The 19,983-nt window shown below is 37.2% G+C and overlaps 1 protein-coding gene across 1 annotated transcript; it reads right to left on the bottom strand.

Annotated features, from left to right (window-relative positions):
• Positions 1-18,443: 18,443 nt before the first annotated feature.
• LOC139934127 (uncharacterized) lies at positions 18,444-19,607 on the bottom strand. Its single transcript, XM_071928423.1, has one exon. The coding sequence runs from the start codon at positions 19,605-19,607 to the stop codon at positions 18,444-18,446; it is 1,164 nt and encodes a 387-aa protein (XP_071784524.1).
• Between the last annotated feature and the right edge of the window lie 376 nt (positions 19,608-19,983).

Below are 19,983 nucleotides of genomic sequence, written 5' to 3'. Positions count from 1 at the left end.
TGTAGATTATTACATCTTATACCAACTGATGTGGATTATTACATATTTTACTCACAGGTGTAGATTGTTACATGTTATACTCACTGAGTAGATAATTACATCTTATACCAACTGATATAGATTATTACATCTCATACTCACAGGTGTAGATTATTACATCTTATACCAACTGATGTAGATTATTACATCTTACACTCACTGATGTAGATTATTACATGTTATACTCACAGGTGTAGATTATTACATATTTTACCAGTTGACGAACATTAATACATACTATACTCACTGCTGTAGATTACTACAGCTCACACTCACTGATGTAAAGTATTACATCTTATACCAACTGATCTTATACTCATCTATGTACATTATTACATCTCATACTCACTGATGTAGATTATTACTTCTTAAACTCACTGATGTAGATTATTACATCTTATACCAACTGATATAGATTATTACATCTTATACTCACTGATGTAGATTATTACATCTTATACTCACTGATGTAGATTATTACTTCTTAAACTCACTGATGTAGATTATTACATGTTATACTCACAGGTGTAGATTATTACATATTTTACCAGTTGACGAACATTAATACATACTATACTCACTGCTGTAGATTACTACAGCTCACACTCACTGATGTAAAGTATTACATCTTATACCAACTGATCTTATACTCATCTATGTACATTATTACATCTCATACTCACTGATGTAGATTATTACTTCTTAAACTCACTGATGTAGATTATTACATCTTATACCAACTGATATAGATTATTACATCTTATACTCACTGATGTAGATTATTACATCTTATACTCACTGATGTAGATTATTACTTCTTAAACTCACTGATGTAGATTATTACATCTACTCACCGCTGTTATATCAATAAAACACCCTTCTGCAGAATAACTTTGCTTTTATGTATTTTGTGTTTTTGTTTGTGGTTAACTTGAAAACCAAATTAAAGTAGAAAAGAAGAGCTCCATGGCTGAATCCAGTTTTGTGGTGCACACTTTTCCAACATTTTAAAATTACAATGAAAGAGAGAAAAAAATATTTACAAGTATCTAAAAAATAGTGTTAAGACGGTTTAAGATGACATTGTGTTTAAAAGACCTTTCCAATAAAACACATTTCAAACTTCACTAAGAATGTGATGATGTCACATTTCAAAATGTTGACTTACGCACAGTTGGCTATGTAAAGCGTGACCCATGCATTGTTGATATCTAATGAAAATCATTGTTGATTTCCATTAACGTCGTTTCCAACTTTTGCCCTGAAAAAAAAAAACATGGAACAAAATGATAATTTCCACCAAATTAAAATACACGTTGCCTTGGATTGGACGAGTTAGTTTATAAAAAGCGTTTGTAACCTTTTGTTTAAAAACGCATATGATTAGAAAGATGTTGTAAAAGTAGAATACAATGATTTTCACAACCAAAAAATATTGTGTGGTTTTAAACGCTTTTCAAAGACCAACTCGACCGATCCAAGGCAGCGTGTTCCTTTAAGGTGAGGTATAGATGCTTTGACTTTATCCCCCTTTCATATAAGGCATGTGTAGGTTAATCTTTTGAAAAATGTGAGTGCATCACAAAACTATTGTATAGGCGAGGTTTATTATCCACTTACAGTAGTCTGATGGCACATCAGAATGCACTATACCTTTACAATTATGTATGGCTGAAGGTTGAGTGCTTTGCTTAAAGGCACAAGTGTCATGACTTGGCTTTGAACAAACTGCTGATGACACTAACTGGGCCAAACTCCATAAAGCTGTTTAACGGCTGTTTTTGTGCTTTCTGTGTGTTTTGATAGCATCGCTAACCGTATTAGCATACGAAAAGGCATGCCAACCTTCCGGTGCTTAGGCCCACAGTACGAAAAAGAATGACGTCACAACGCAACGGTGAACATGCAAGATGGCCGCCTATTTTTCCTGCTGCGTGTGAAATACGCTGTTCTCTAAATGCAAAAGAGTGAAGAGCACTCTTTGAAGAGCCATAAAAGGGACAACTTTTTTTCGAGTGGTCTTCCACTCTTTTAGATTGAAGTTTGCATCTTTTTTGAGTGATTTTTTATTCTGTCCTGGAGTGAAACGTGAAATAACCACCACTCTTATAAAGAGCCACATGCAGGACAACTCGAAACGTGAAGAGTGGTGTTTTTCACTCTTACATTTAGAGAGTACAGTTAGCACAACAAGTTGCTTACCGTTATAAGCAGCGCTGTAAAAATTACATATTTATATTATTAAAGAAAAAAAGTAAACCTCTCTAATTTTTATTAATAACAATTTTAAAAGTTGTTTCTCTCTATTCCTTTGTTTACATCTACCTTTTGTCGCTCGGCTACGATACGTAAATGTAAAAACAGTCTCACTAGAAACTAATACATAATTAAGATAGGGAATGGGAGATCGTACGGCTTTAGGGGTAGTCCGAGGCTTATAGAAAACAATCCTTCAAATTGACAAGAGACCTTACCATGACGGACGAAAAAAGGACGAGACATTGCACAACATGACGGCAAAACAGTGCAGAGAATAAACTTTAAGGACGTGTGTAAATAAAAGACTAAAGAAAAGCTGTTAATTAGTTTGTAGTGAGAGAGGTGTTTTGAATTCTTATCTTTTTAGAAGCAAAATGCAAACGATATTCGTATTCAGATTCGTGGAGGTCTTGAAAAACTCTAAGCCTCTTAGATCTAATCTGAAAGGCAGCACTTCCAGGCAATCAATGACCTACGCCGGGATCTCTCAATACACATCCTGAAGGCTGAAAAGGGTAATGCCACTGTTGTAATGAACCGCACTGAATATCATCGAAAGGTTCAAAGTTCCGTAGACACCGAAACATATGTCTGCCTAATGAATAGCCCGACTCACGTAAGTAGAAAGGAAGCTGGCTGCAAAGCTCCTCTCCCTGAACCGTAGCACTGCCATACAAACATCTTAGGCCTGCAGCCTCGAAGTGCCCGAGATTCTTTTGACAGCCAAAGATTCAAACACCAGACAAACCGCTCCGCCCTCTCCAGGTTTCCCTACCTACAACCTCGCACACACTTGACTAAGATTTTACACCCACTTATGGGTAAAACGTCTCACACAATAAACCCAACTCGACAGGATTTATCGATGTTATAAAGGGAATCGAATGACAGGCATCTGATATACCAGTGAGTTACTATGTCAAATCACTTTTAACCAACACCAACTGTTGAAGCTTGCCAAGTTACCAAAGCGGGACTCGAACAAGATGAAACTGCCTGACTCTACACTGAAACCTGTGAACCCTATAAATTTGGCCAACACCTCACACCCTCTTCAGTCTCCTGACGATGACTTAAGCAAGCTAGTCGAAACGTTGAGACAAATAATACATCACTCCGCAGTAGTGAAGTTAATTACGAGATTTACCCTCGATCCACTAGAGCAGAGGTAGTAGTCCCGGTCGATTTTTTTTTCTACCCTAGTTCCATTTTCAAGTTTAACGCACGACAGGTTTTTTCAGGAATGATTTAGTCTCACCACAAATTCATAAAATCTACTCCGCGGTAGTCGAAAATGAAGCATGACTAGTTCTCAAAAGAATCTACCTAGCAAGTAGATATACACATGGTGTTACCTCAAACCAAATAATTATATATTTTTGATACCTCACACTGCAATACCTCAAGTCCCATAGTAAATTCATGGACAACATTTGCGAAATATTGGTGGAGAATGCATATTTGGGACTAAACTGTTATATTTGTTATCGTGCAAATGAATGAAGAACATAACGGTGACATCGGCAGCAGTAGTGATCATTCGTTTTACACATTCAAAGCACCGTCGAACGTCCAGATCTTGCCAATGCCCAATCACAAGCTCGATACTGAAGGCTCCACCCTACTCGGACCGTTATCTTTGTTAATCGCTTTACATATCCATGTTATTCAATAGAGCAGGAGAGCTGGAGGCATGTGTAAGCCCCAGGAAATTTCTCTTATTGTCTGCTCCTTGTAAAGCATGCAGGTAGCGGACAATCACTCACAAGACAGTGTAGTGTTAGCATTCATTATTAAGGAAAGATTTACTAAGAATTGCTGTTGTCAACTAATGCCCAGCCAAATTTAACCAAAGGAAAAAGCGAAAAGGGGAACATTTTGTAATTATTTTTAAGTACCCTCTTAAACTATTTTGCAAAGAAATGTATGTTAAGAAGGGGCTGATGGTCGAAGCATGTTGGGTGTCACTGTGGCCGAATAACAAAAAGATTTATGTATAACTGTTAAAGCTGATACTCCAGCGTCCTTACTTACTGTTATTATGTGCAAACACAAAAACACCATATTCATATCACTCACATGTTGGATTGAATCTCCAAAATCCAGTAGTGATCACACAAAGTAGGGTTTAAAAAGAGAAGAAAAAAGGAATATAATTTTGTAAGTGACCAATTAATCTTGTTTGAATGTGAACAGCAGTCCTGAATATCATTACAGACGAACGTAATCTTATTTGAATGTGAACAGCAGTCCTGAATATCATTACAGATGAACGTTATCTTATTTGAATGTGAACAGCAGTCCTGAATATCATTACAGATGAACGTAATCTTATTTGAATGTGAACAGCAGTCCTGAATATCATTACAGATGAACGTAATCTTATTTGAATGTGAACAGCAGTCCTGAATATCATTACAGATGAACGTTATCTTATTTGAATGTGAACAGCAGTCCTGAATATCATTACAGATGAACGTTATCTTATTTGAATGTGAACAGCAGTCCTGAATATCATTACAGATGAACGTAATCTTATTTGAATGTGAACAGCAGTCCTGAATATCATTACAGACGAACGTAATCTTATTTGAATGTGAACAGCAGTCCTGAATATCATTACAGATGAACGTTATCTTATTTGAATGTGAACAGCAGTCCTGAATATCATTACAGATGAACGTAATCTTATTTGAATGTGAACAGCAGTCCTGAATATCATTACAGATGAACGTAATCTTATTTGAATGTGAACAGCAGTCCTGAGTATCATAACATATGAACGTAATTTTATTTGAATGTGAACAGCAGTCCTGAATATCATTACAGATGAACGTTATCTTATTTGAATGTGAACAGCAGTCCTGAATATCATTACAGATGAACGTTATCTTATTTGAATGTGAACAGCAGTCCTGAATATCATTACAGATGAACGTAATCTTATTTGAATGTGAACAGCAGTCCTGAATATCATTACAGATGAACGTAATCGTATTTGAATGTGAACAGCAGTCCTGAATATCATAACAGATGAACGTAATTTTATTTGAATGTGAACAGCAGTCCTGAATATCATTACAGATGAACGTTATCTTATTTGAATGTGAACAGCAGTCCTGAATATCATTACAGATGAACGTTATCTTATTTGAATGTGAACAGTCGACCTGAATATCATCACAGACGAACGTAATCTTATTTGAATGTGAACAGCAGACTTTCTCTTTACAAGTTGAGCACACCTACATTGTTAGACTCCAACTGCACAACCAAAGGGACTTGCACATGTTGGATTGAGCTCACAAGTAGTGGTATTATACTGTATAGGCTATTGTTGCATGAGTGATTGTCCGCTACCTGCATGCTTTACAAGGAGCAGACAATAAGAGAATTTCCCTGGGGCTTACACATGCCTCCAGCTCTCCTGCTCTATTGAATAACATGAATATGTATAGCGTTTAACAAAGACAACGGTCCGAGTAGGGCGGAGCCTTCAGTATCGAGCTTGTGATTGGGCATTGGCAAGATCTGGACGTGCGACGGTGCTTTGAACGTGTAAAACGAATGATCACTAGTCAGACATTACCGTAGACTATGCTTTATATATAACCTAAAATCATCATCATCTTCATTTATGCTACTCTCACACTAGGGAGATCATGTATAGCGCATGTGCTTGCGAACAAAAATGTTGAACAATCGCTCAAACTTCCCAACATTTGCCGTGTCTTCGTCGTAAGCGTTGGTAACAAATTCGGAACGTTCACAAATTATTCCTCACCTCCTTAAAGCCATTATACACTTTCGGTACAGAAAAAAAGTTCACAGATTGACAAACAACTTACAGGGTTTACAGAAGGTAATGGTGAAAGACTTTTCTTGAAATATTGTTCCATGAAATGCTTTACTTTTTGAGAAAACATTAAAACAATATCAATTCTCGATAGCGAGAGTTACGGATTTATTTTAAACACATGTCATGACACAGCGAAACGCACGGAAACAAAAGTGGGTTTTCCCGTTATTTTCTCCCGACTCCGATGACCGATTGAGCCTAAAATTTCACTGGTTTGTTGTTTTATGCATAAGTTGTGATACACGAAGTGTGGGACTTGGACAATACCGTTTACTGAAAGTGTATAATGGCTTTAAGCCCGGTTCATACTTCCTGCAAATGCGAGTGCGAATGCGAAGCGAATGTTGACGTCACAAATTCGCAGTGCCCATCTGCTCGACTCAATTGCAAATATCGCTGCGAAAGAAGGGTTGCCCTGACGTCAAATTCGCGTCAAATTCGCTACGCATTCGCATGAAGTATGAACCGGGCTTTACGAAGATCGGTAAACTTAGATACCGGTTTCTAACTTTCAGCGAATATTGCGAAGACGGTCATTTGCCATCATTTTTTCGTTAGCATTGGTTACGTTGGTAAAGCGTGCGTAAGCGTTGGCAACGTTCGTAAAGGCATTGGCAAGCGTTAGTGAGCATTTTGTTATATATTCGTAAGATATTGGTAAGGAGAGGGCCGACTGAGACGATCGAGGGGTGAGACTGAGATGAAAATATTCACTATCCAACCGCCATTTTGGACGAATTCAACGCGAAGTTCAAAGTATTCATCTTCGCAAGAACATTCGCCACTCTGTGAGAGCAGCAATACGAAGCGCTTCCTAGATTTCAGCGAATGTATTGAAGATGGTAATTCGCCATCGATTTTCATAAGCATTGGTAAACCGAATGCCTAAAATATTCATATTTGCAAGAATATTCGCCCAAGTGTGAGAGTAGCATTAGTCTGTGTTCATTCATTAGTCCAATGCGAACACGGCTTAAAATGTAGCCCTCATTATTGTAACCAAAAATTAAACTGTTATAATTGGGGGCTGAACTATAATTCCAACTGAGTTTAGTGTTTCAGTTGTTGTTATCTATAAAAAATTAATAAAACAAAGTGCATTCTTCATCAGCCTCCACAAAAGCTCGACTTATGAATAATTCATGATAATCTACAGAGTGCGGGTTGATTATACATAGAGCGTATGACCATGCCTTTGAATAATTCATAATGACGCACTGCCAGGGGAAACGTTATCCTTTTAGAGCGATTTACCGTGTCCTTTGGGACCAGACGGGCCAGAAAAATTGAGCGGTTATAAGATCTGTAAAGAGTGCGTAGGCATACTTTCTACATCACACGCCGATAGATTTTCTTTTTTCTTTTCTTTTTTGCTATTAAAAGGTCATCATTGTCGGTGTAACTATGGCAACTGGAAATCTAATGGTGGTTACTACTTGCTGCTTTTAATAAAGCAGAATCTATTGGTGAAGTAGAACGAAATATGGGTCAGACAGAATTTAAAGGCAGTGGACACTATTGGTAATTGTCAAAGACTAGCCTTCACACGTTGGTGTATCTCAACGTATGCATACAATAACAAACCTGTGAAAATTTGAGCTCAATCGGTCATCGAACTTGCGAGATAATAATGAAAGAAGAAACACCCTTGTCACATGAAGTTGTGTGCGTTTAGATGGTTGATTTCGAGACCTCAAGTTCTAAACTTCAGGTCTTGAAATCAAATACGTGGAAAATTACTTCTTTCTCGAAAACTATGGCACTTCAGAGGGAGCCGTTTCTCACAATGTTTTATACCATCAACCTCTCCCCATTACTCGTCACCAAGAAAGGTTTTATGCTAATAACTATTTTGAGTAATTACCAATAGTGTCCACTGACTTTAATATGTGGTTTCGGTAAATGCTGGCTGGAGCGGAATTTATTCGTTGTGTCTGTAGGACGCAGGGCCACACAAGATCGTATCAAAGAAAACATTCCGCGTTTTGAGTTTTGAGAGAACGAACCATGTCAGTTAGTTGTTTTCATACGGTGCTCGTGCAGTAAGAAGTAAAGCTCCACAGAAGCTTTAAAGACAATGGATACTATTGGTAATTGTCAAAGACCAGTCTTCTCACTTGGTGTATCTCAACATAGGCATAAAATAACAAACCTGTGTAGTTTCAGCTCAATTGGTCGTCAATGTTGCGAGCAAACAATGAAAGAAAAAACACCCTTGTCACATGAAGTTGTGTGCGTTCAGATACTTGGTTTCGAGACCTTAATATCTTAATCTGAGGTCTCGAAATCAAATTCGTGGAGAAAATTACTTCTTTCTCGAAAACTATGTCACTTCAAAGGGAGCCGTTTCTCACAATGTTTTATTCTACAGCTTCCCGTTACTCGTTACAAAAGTCAGGTTTTATGCTAATAAATATGTTGAGTAATTACCAATAGTGTCCACTGCTTTTAAAAAGCTGATACATCAAAAAAAAACACTTTCAGATAAAAAAGACTAAACAAACACAAGTGAAACCATGCAAACAATGACGGACTATTACACACACGTTATCATAAATGAATTGTGGCGTGTACTTTTTTGACTCTAGTTGTCTTCGGTCAAAGACGGCATTAATATAAAATCTTCCCTCGAGACACACGATCCGGAAGAATTGTTTCGTTGCTTTAATCACTTTCCGCTCATTCCATTACAAGGTGTACATCTGCATGTAATAATACACAATCTCGCCAGTGCTTAGAAACAAGATAATGCCAAGCATTATACGGTTCCATTATTTAAACTGCTGGCTATAGACCATGTGAACTTTGTTTACAATAAGTGTGATATTGTAAATTCTTTGAGTATTCTGAAAATGTGAATGGGTCGTTGAATTTGCGAGATACTTAATAATGGAATATATTAATTACTTTCATTCCTTTAATTTGTAAATAAGTTTTGAAGTGTCTTGTTTGTGAATGATGAGATATTTTTGAGTGTGAATAAACGGAATCAAGAGAAGAAAAAAAAATAATAATAATTAATAGTGGAAGAAAAAACACCATTGTCACACGAAGTTGTGCGCTTTCAGATACTTGATTTCGGGACGTCGAAATATAATTCTGAGTTCTCTTAATCAAATTCAAATATTTTAGTAGAAAATTGCTTCTTTCTCGAAAACTACGTTACTCCAGAGGGAATAGTTTCTCATAATGTCTTATACTATCATCAACTCTCCATTGCTTTTTACCGAGTAAGTTTTATGCTAACAGTTATTTTGATTAATAACAATTTGACAAAATTTCAAGAGCATGCTGTACCCCGGAGTCGCTACAAGTAGTGCATCGTTTTTCTTCTTTATTTTCGTCTGATAGATTTTAATGCTATAACGTATACGTCTGGCTCGGTGAGGCACTGTACCAATTTATTGCTTTAGTCTCAGCTGAGGCGAACAGGGAGTTCATAAATCGGTAATTTCATATTCGGAGATGCATCAATAATTCATTTATAGACTGGAATAGTGCTATTTATATCGTAATGAAAAAATAAACGCTGTTTATCTTGGACACTTGGTAATTATCCACAATAATTGGTAGCATCCAAATTTATTTGAAAAAACTATTGATAATAAAACACTGTGAGAAACGGCTCCCTGTGAAGTTTAGTTTGTGTAAAAGCGATAATTTCTTTCCCCTTAAAAACTTCAGATCTGAAGCCTTTTATTTGCATCTGAAAGCACACTTCGACGACCATTGAGCCAAGATGTTCACAGATTAGTTATCTTATGCATATGTTGGGAGACACTAAGTGGAAACACTGGTCTTCGACAAGTATTTAAGGTGTACAGTGGCTTTATGTTTAAAAACCAGTACATTTCTAATGATTTTTTAAATAGTTGTTTGTGTCTTACAAGAAATCATTTGAGCAGTGAGCAAGGAATTAAAATGTGTCCCTCAAATTTCCACAAATCTCAATGAATTGTTGGCGCATAATGGGCTACACGGCTGTATTTTTAGTTTAAGGTGTAAGAGCGAGCGCTGACGTCGCCAGAAGAAAATGCGAGGTTGTGTGACGTCAGTCTCGCCTTTAGCGCACTATGTAATTTAAAAAAGTAATAGGACGCGCCGTGGGGATCGAAACAACCTCTTTTCCAAAACTGCGCTTTGGACGTTATAAATATATGCATAAATCACCCTGGATACCTGTTTGTCTTCACACTCTGGGGAAAAAAATGATTAAGTTGAAATAATAAGTACAATTGCTAAAACATAAAAGACCACTACTCCCATGATAACTTTTACCCCGGTGTTTCCTTTGTTCTGCCCGCATTGAAATCTCTACATGACCTACGGGAACAAATGTGTTGAGATCTAAATCATGAGAAATTTATGTAATTTGTGTAAAAGACAGTGGACATTATTGGAAGTTGCTAAAGACCTTCTCACTTGTTGTATCTCAATTTTATATACAACATAACGAAGTTGTGTGCGTTTAGATGGTTGATTTCGAGATCTCAAATTCTAAATTTGAGGTATCGAAATCAAATTCGTGAATACTTCTTTATGGAAAACCATGGCACTTAAGAGGGAGCCGTTTCTCACAATGTGTTATACTATCAACCTCTCCCCATTACTCGTTAACAAGTAAAGTTTTATGTTAATAACTATTTTGAGTAATTACCAACAGTGTCTACTGCCTTTAAGCACCTTTATTCACTGGTGCATCTTAGTCTGGTAGCTACCTGGTTCTGAAGTTCAGTCTAAAACTCGTTTTCCCGGTGAAATATTTCCTCCTAAAATGAAGTCATATTCTGTAAAAAAAATTAAAAAACGCAACAGCTGGTCTCTCGGCTGTAACAACCAAAATTTAATGTGTTTACATGCTGTCAATTGCGTGGCTTGTTACTACTTCAAACTGGCTCTTACATGTTACTTCATTAAATGGTTGACCACACAAAACATGAACACTGTTTGCGACTATTTTATCTGCTTGCATCCCGTACAGAAAAATCTCAATTGTCTTCTTGTTTTTCTTTCTTTTTTTCAACTGGCCCAATTAAGACACCACACACCCTCTCATTACAAAATACTAAATCGCCAATTATTATTATTATATGTTTCTGACGCCGCGTATTAAGAGTCAGTTCAGGTAAATAGTTGACATATTTTGCTCACGGTCAAAAAATGAATTTTTTTTAATACTTTGTGGGTGGAAGGTCCTTGGGGTGCAAGTAAACAAAACTGCATTTTCAGTTCCATATATAGCCTGTTGCCATGATAACGGCTCATTTTGTTTTTTGGCCATTTTAGGCCGATTTTGGGGTCTGAAAAACTGTTTTTTTAGCTCATATATACAACTCCACCCCACCAAAATGCAAAATTATTTCAAAAAACCTTGTAAATCACTACAAAGTATCATCCTTGGCCTTCCTTTAGAAAACAAATTATTGCTTTAAATATCACCCTTGTGCCATTTTTGCATCGTTTATTACAGTATGTTTTTAGAACTTGCAAAATCGCCATTTTTATCCTATTTTTTGACCCCAAAATGTCAACTTGCCAGGGGGCTCAGAAAATTCTCCTTTCGGCAGTGGTTAGGGCCAACATTGGTATTTTCATATCTGGTGAGAAAAACTTGGGCAATTCTATCCTGTTGTGACAATACTGCCTCAAATCTAGACTTTTTTACCCAAAACGTGAAAAATGCCTTTTTTAGGGTTATTTCACATAATATTGACATATGTGTCCACATTTAAGCAGAAAGGAATATTTTTCTAATACTTTGTGGATGGTCGGGAATTGGGGTCCAAATAAACAACATTAACATTTCAAATCATAATATAACACGTTGCCATGGTAACAGTTCATTTGTGTTAATGTCAATTTAGGCCGATTTGGGGGTCCAAAAAAACGGTTTTTTTAGTTAAATTTACAGCTCCACCCCACCGAAACACACAAATATTTCATAAAACCTTTTCCATCACTACAAATTATCGACTTGGCTTTACTTGAGACAACAAATCATGTTTATAACGTGCATTAGAGTATGTTTTTAGAACTTGCAAAATCAACATTTTTACCATATTTTTTCCCTCAAAATTTCATTTTTTTTTCGGGAGAATATTTTCCTTTCGGTTTTGAATAGGGCCAAAAAAAATTCTTTTTATTTCTGGTAAGGAAAACTTGGACAATTGTATCCTGATGTAACAGTGCTGTCTCAAAAGTAAACCCTTTTCCCCAAAAACACGGAAAAATGCATTTTGAAATATTTGCTTCATTTTGAATTTATAACAGAAAGAAGTAATAATTCCATCAATCTGGCAGCTTTTCATATAAGCACTCTGTAGGCTTAGTGCATTACCCAATATTGATAAGAATTAGCCTGTGCAATCTCCACAAAATAATAAGATTTTATGATGTCTTCCATAAGGCTGTGTACAAATCGTGCCTGCAGGTAGTCAAGGCTCTGTGGCTCTTTTGTAAACATGTGATGTCACAGGTCACATCGTCTATACTGCTGCATTTGATAGCACTTGTTTCTCCATATAAACCAATATTGCCAACCCATCCTCAGCCGCCCCACCCCCCCACCCCTCAACCCCTCCCCATGCAATCAAAAAAATCTATTATACCGCCATTTCATCAAGATCACAGAGGCTTGTGAAAATACAAAGAAACATACGATTTCATCCTGCAAATCAAACTACACTTACATCTCTAATTTGTGTATACTATTGATTGCAATATGCTTCTCTTCATATTCATGCATGATGCCACCATTCTAACCCACAATGAGGCCATCGGCGCACGTCTATGGCAAGCCATATGCCCAATAATTCGATAAACAGTGTTTATCGTCGATAAACTAAGTTTATCGCCGATAAACACTGTTTATCGACCGATAAACATTGTTTTTCGAGAAAAACTCTGTTTATCAATTGATAAACTTAGTTTATCTCGATAAACACTGTTTTTCGCCGATAAACAGAGTTTATCGAGATAAACTTAGTTTATCAACTGATAAACACTGTTTATCGAAAAACTGTGTTTATCAAGCGATAAACAGAGTTTTTCGAAGTGATAAACAGAGTTTTTCGATAAACACTGTTTATCAAGTGATAAACACGGTTTATCGAAAAACAGTGTTTATCGGGTCGATAAACACAGTTTTTCGATAAACCGTGTTTATCACTTGATAAACAGTGTTTATCGAAAAACTCTGTTTATCGCCCAAACTGTGTTTATCAAATGATAAACATAGTTTATCGAAAAACTCTTCATCAAGTGATAAACAGAGTTTATCGAATTAATGAGCATTTGGCGTTGGCGCATAACTGTGTTTATCGAAAAACTATGTTTATCAAAAAACCTTGTTTATCAAGTGATAAACTGTGTTTATCGAAAAACTGTGTTTATCGACCCGATAAACACTGTTTTTCGATAAACCGTGTTTATCACTTGATAAACAGTGTTTATCGAAAAACTCTGTTTATCACTTCGAAAAACTGTGTTTATCGCTTGATAAACACAGTTTTTCGATAAACAGTGTTTATCAGTTGATAAACTAAGTTTATCTCGATAAACTCTGTTTATCGGCGAAAAACAGTGTTTATAAGCATGTCTTAAGCATGTTTTTAAACAATGGAAGTGAACTACAGCGCCTGATGTTGTTAGGTAGAGCGTTCCAAAGTTTGGGAGCACAAGTGGAAAAGGCTTGCCATACACGTCACGCCACCACCAGTACCAGACGCTCGATCTCATTTACAATGGCCGCGCCGATGACCTCGTTCTAGGTTAAATGGTGACGTCAGGCTAGAATATTAGGAGATGCGTATGGGGAGTTTGAGCACGGATGCCGTCTTGGACTATCCCCATTGCATTCATGCACGCCAGTCAGGTCCACATCCGCAGAGTCTGCACGGACAGCATACACGAACACGCAGTACACAGCAGTCTACATGTACATTCAAACACGAATCGAGTCCAGGTGCGGAGTCGGTCACTGTGTGTGCATGCGTATCATCCTGCACGGACTCCGTACATATGGGCAACCTTGTAAAATTCAACTCAACTTTATTATCAACTCAACTCATTCTAATACAAGTCGACATTTATTTCCACAATGCGAAATCACATACAAGTAATTACAAAGAAGGTCTATTGAGCAAAGATAATAAAGAATACTAGGATAGTAGTTACGACCTATAGGACGGAACAAAAAGGTGAATTGGAACTAGAGACTGACTGAGGTACAGGATAAAAGGAGAAGAAGCTACTCAAGATAAAATGCGATTGTATCATAGCAACCCAATCCAAAACTAAAGGTATTTTGCGCAATCCAACACGCCTTAACATTGATCAAAACATGCTTACACTTATTCTTTATATAAACTGCTCACAAAAAGGAAGGAAACATTTTTCAATCCAGTATATTTGTTATTATTTAATACTCTTTTTGTATATGGTATGTATCATTGCAAAGCTGAACTCTTCCTCTTTAAAATGATACCACAATTGCAATGATTACATGTTGCTGGACTTGACCACGTTAATGAGAATGAGACAAAGTCACAAATCAAATGTGCCAAAATTAGCAATATTTTTGTGTTACTGTATGACATGACACTGTAATTCAAACAAGCAAGACAACTTACTGATCTTAATCCACTTGATTGAGACAAGAAATTTGGTATAGAGCAAGACAACTTACTGATCTTAATACACTTTATTGATACAAAAAGTTCAGTAACGAGTGGATGATCCGAAGGCGTTGATGACAGCCTGGCACCTTCTTCTCATGCTGCACACAAGTCTTGTGATGCGCTGATGATGAGGAATTGGCGTTCAATTCTTCAAGAAGGAACCTGGTTAGGTCAGCCACAGTTGATGTGTTGGTGGTTCTGGCGCGGACAACGAGGCCAAGCTGGTCCCACAGATGTTCCATGGGATCCAGGTCTGGACTGTTAGCGGGCCAATCCATCCGGTGCACCCCAACATTTTTCAGGTAGTCAGTCACCAGTCGGGCTCGAGGGGGGCGAGCGTTGTCATCTTCAAAGATTGAGTTTGGTCCAAAGTCTGCAAGTATGGGACTGCATCCGGCTGTAGAATATCGTCTTGCAAATACCCATCAAACAAGGTGTTTTTCATGAGATGAGGGTAAATTGTGTCCGATGAGCTCACTGGTGAAAATCACTGTGTAATGGTTCTGAAAAGCTTGATCGGTTTGATTAATGAGCATTACCTATTGACCATTCACAGACAACGGTAATTTTGGCACATTTGATTTGTGACTTTGCCTCATTGTTATTCATGTAGCCAAGTCCAGCAACATGTAATCATTGCAAATGTGGTATCATTTTAAAGAGGAACAGTTCAGCTTTGCATTGATATATACCATATACAAAGAGAGTATTAAATAATAACAAATATACTAGATTGAAAAAAGTTTCCTTACTTTTTGTGAGCAGTTTACATATTATTTATGTAGAATTGGGGTTATCTTTGTGGGACACAAAACACAATGTCCATAGATTTACGTTAATAAACATACACGGTTTGAAGATAATGATGGTAGAAAGCTTTTCTTAAAAGTATTACCTGCCGAGGTGCTGTAGTTTTGAAGAATTTAGTCAAACTAGTCACGAAAATAATTTTAGCAATGTAAAACGTATTTTTACCAGTTTTTGGTATAACTACCATTACTAGTATAAATGATTAAAACCAGTTATGGTATTTATACCAAAACTGATAAATACATTTTACATGCTAAAGTTGAAACGAAAACTATTTTTTTTGGGGGGGACATTGCTTTACTCTTTTCTCAACTCAAAATCTGTACAGCACCTAAGCAAATAATATTTTAAGGTAAGCTTTCTACAATCATTATCTTCAAACTGTGTAAGTTTAATGTAAATCTGTGGATAGTGTGTTTTGTGTTACAAAAAGTACCCAGCCCTTTTAACAATGATCTAAACAACGTAAATTTTGAAAAATTTGCAAAATGCTCACACTGGTTCTTTTTGTAATGTATCGTAGGAGGTCCTATTTTCAAGGTTTCCCTAAAATCGTGGCAAATCTTTTACCTCTCTGTGCGCGATGTAAACAGTCCCTGGATACAAATTGTGTGGTTTTTATCTGCCAAGCACTTAGAAACACGTAAGGCTCCACTGGTTATTTGCAGTTGTAAATGCAAAAAGTTTGGTATTTTAAGCATTTCTACAAGGTACAAAAATATTTCATAATGTTGAGGCCATATAACAAAATTGCATTCTGGAAAAAAATACAGAGGCTTAAAGAAGTCATGTGCCTTACATTATTTTCTAATATTTTCTGAGATTTGTGTTTTAACCGTCGTATCAATATTATTATAAATATTAAAATTTTAACATCAGCTTGGTGATTCAATTATCACTTTTTATTTATACGCTTTATTATAAATATTAAGGGGAAATGTTTATTGAAAATAAATAAAAATCAGATTTAAGAGCCAATAATTATTCACATTTTTATTTAATTTTGAAATTGTTTATTTTTTGCAAATTACCATGGTAATTTTTAAAATGTCATAAAAAATATTGTGAATAAAATGAAGACAACTGCTGGCTATAGAGTCATACACAGAGTCTCACAGAACACTTGTAGTCACTGCAGATGTTTCTTCCATGTATGGCTTCACCGGGAAACCATTCTTTCTCGTTTGCCTTGAAAACAGGAAAAACTCAAAACAAATGGGACCATGATGAAGTCATTGAAGATAGGTGTGTGGTGTGAAAATTTCAATGTCCATCAAGTTTTAATTTATGTTTGTATACTCAATATAAACAAATGAAGATAATTAGGGCATCGGTTGATATATCGCATCATTATTTTTGTCCCAATTGAAAGAAAAAGGCATAATACCGTGAAAACTGGTAAGAGAAGGATATATTTGTTACAGCTTTTGTTTATAAATTATACACGGTTACACATAGAGCTAATGTTTGCGGTACCTCGCACAAAAGTCACAATTTTATCAGTCTTCTCTTATAATTATTATACGATTTTAACAACACATTTTAAATGTTTGCCAAAATAAGTTTAACGCAGTGATGGTATAACAGTGAACAATAACTAACCAACCAACAGATTTAATCAACACATTCGGAAAGTCTGCAGTATATCGATGTGTGTGAGCGTGTCTACCCGTTGAACCCGAGAACATTATTTTGTTGCACGCTGTGAAGGGATCCATGGTGTTCTGAACACTCTCGGGGGCAAATGGCACCGAGGTTGCCCCTTCGGGCGTGCAACAATTGCTTTGTTGTACCATGGTTACAATATAGGAGGCGTTTTGTTGTCATTTGTATGACGGAGTAGGAATTAAGCAGACGAACAGTTGTTTTACAATTAAAAGCTATTCTTCACTGTTCCCTCGAACCCTGGGCTGTTTCTAACTGTGCAAAACGTCTGTAAATCGACCAACTGTGGGACGATCAGTAAATAAAACTCATGCTACTGCATCTTTAAACATGTAGCATGCGTCTAGGTATCACATCGCAAGATTGGTGTTCGACCAACAACACTAATTCAAAATGTGTTACCGTAGTATAACAATACAGAAGGGATCCGGGTTTTGTGGTCTTATAATAATATAGGAAAAGAAATTTCCCTGAATCCTTTTTTTTTCTGGATAGCGTAGAATGTGCATACGTGTGATTTTTTTCACAGGACTCGCGAAAGTACTGAGTATACAGTGCTACACACATCGGTGTATTATGGGTAAAATCTAAAAAAATTAATATTCTTTATCCCCGATGCAAATTTAACATCTATTATACCTAGTCTTATAAAGAGCAATGTTCATTTTGTTACTTAAACCTCAATGCATGTCTGTGTTGCTTAAAGACACTGACACTATTGGTAATTACTCAAACCATTCGTTAGCATAGGAACTTGGTTTGTGACGAGCAACGGTGAGGTGTTGACAATATAAACAATTGTGAGAAACGGCTCCCTCTGAAGTAACGTAGTTTTTGAACAAGTAGTAATTTCTCACTAAAATAATTATTTGAATTTAATTTGAGACCTCGGCTGAGGTATCTTACTCTAGCATGTGCAAGTACACAACTTGTGCGGCAAGGGTGTTTTTCTTCCATTATTCTCTCGCAACTTAGGCAACCAATTGAATTCATATTTTCATACCTTGTTATTGTATGCATGAATGTTGAAATACACCAATTGAAAAGACTGGTCTTTGACAGTATTACCAAAGGTGTCCATGCCTTTAAGAATACTATGTAGTTAATCAAGCAAATTCAGCTTGAAAACTGTGTTACTTACATAGCTTACTTAGCACCTCTTTACACTCTTTTCTAAACCGTCTATTTGCAAGTCCGTAAATAAACGGATTGACAGCGTTATTTAAGAAGAAAAGCACTCGTATCTCATTCATGACTATGTAGAAGAGAGGGTCGACATAAATACCCTCGTCTTCACCCGCATCGGCGTTCACAACTGCTATCATGATCCAGTGCGGCAGCCACAGTAGAAGGAACACAACGCTGGCCACGAACAACATCACGGTCGTCTTACGCTGAAGGGCTGCGTTGGTATCCACCTTTTTAGCTTGGCGCTGTTTGACGGGATTCAGACGTGGTTTGTTCCTTTCACTCGCTGTGTGACGAAACGCTTCAGGCTTCTTCGGTGGTCCTTGTGGGGCGGTATCCTTTCTGGCAGGACTATGTACAGTGGATGGTTGAGATGTATCATGGTGGGGTACGGAGTTGAGAGATTTAGATTCAGTCATGACTGTGTCTTTACCTGGTTGTCCACGGGTAGGCTCTTTGGACGAAGAAGCAACTTGCAAGCTGGAAAGATTCGCTGCATTTGCAGAAGACATAATGCCGACTCGGACATGTCTACGGATGGTCATGAACACTTTGGTGTAACATACTCCAATAATCGATAGAGGAAACAAAAAGGAGCTCATGCGAGCCAATGATGCCAAGCTCACAGACGGAGTAGGCGTTCTGCCAAACTGCTGGCCGTATTCAGGAACGGACATCAAGGCCCCGAAGATAAATGAAATCACGACCGCTATTTGTCCCCGTCTGAGGGTGAAGAACCGCCGTTGCGGACGGCATATGCAGTCGTAGCGATCCATTGCAATCACTGTAGTGATCGAAACTGATGCCATGACCGACGTGATCACTATTTTCTGGGTGATCGTAATGGCTTGCTGCATCCCTACTATCTGTTCTACAACGTCGATGATCTTTACCGAGCAAACGATACAGTCGGCCAAAGCCAGGCCCTGAATTAAAACGATGGTGCTGGTTTTGACAGTCTTCCTCCAGTAAACGCGTATGATGAGGAGGTTACCAGGAACACCCAGTAGCACCACCAGTATCTCAACAACCACGCGGAAAACGCGCACATTTGGGAAAGCATCGTCTGCGGATAGTTCAGATGTATTTGCTGTGGGAAACATATCCATTGCTACAGAAAGACAGGTCCAGAAATTCAGTTTGCTGTTTGTAACGAATCGTTTATTTTCTTTGCTTTATTTTTGTGATGCTTCACGACACTTTAGTTCCTGACACAGAGGAACAAGTTTCCTTGGAATAATTGTGGCGTTGTGAAAAACATTTTGCTTTTATGGACATAAATAACAGATCCAGTTGCGTGACATCCTGTCTCATTTACATATGTCAGTTATTGTTTTTGGAACTCGACCATACCGACCAATGAAAAGGCAGGATAAATATACCAGGGATGCTTTACAAAATACGTGCCTCTATGGGGTCTTTCACACAATGAAACAATGGACCCCTGATGCGGAATTTCTTTGTTCAACTTGGACCCCACACGGA

The sequence above is a fragment of the Asterias amurensis genome, chromosome 2, assembly GCF_032118995.1.
Source record: "Asterias amurensis chromosome 2, ASM3211899v1".
Classification (NCBI taxonomy): Eukaryota; Metazoa; Echinodermata; class Asteroidea; order Forcipulatida; family Asteriidae; genus Asterias; species Asterias amurensis.
This window is presented reverse-complemented; position numbering and strand designations above follow the sequence as displayed.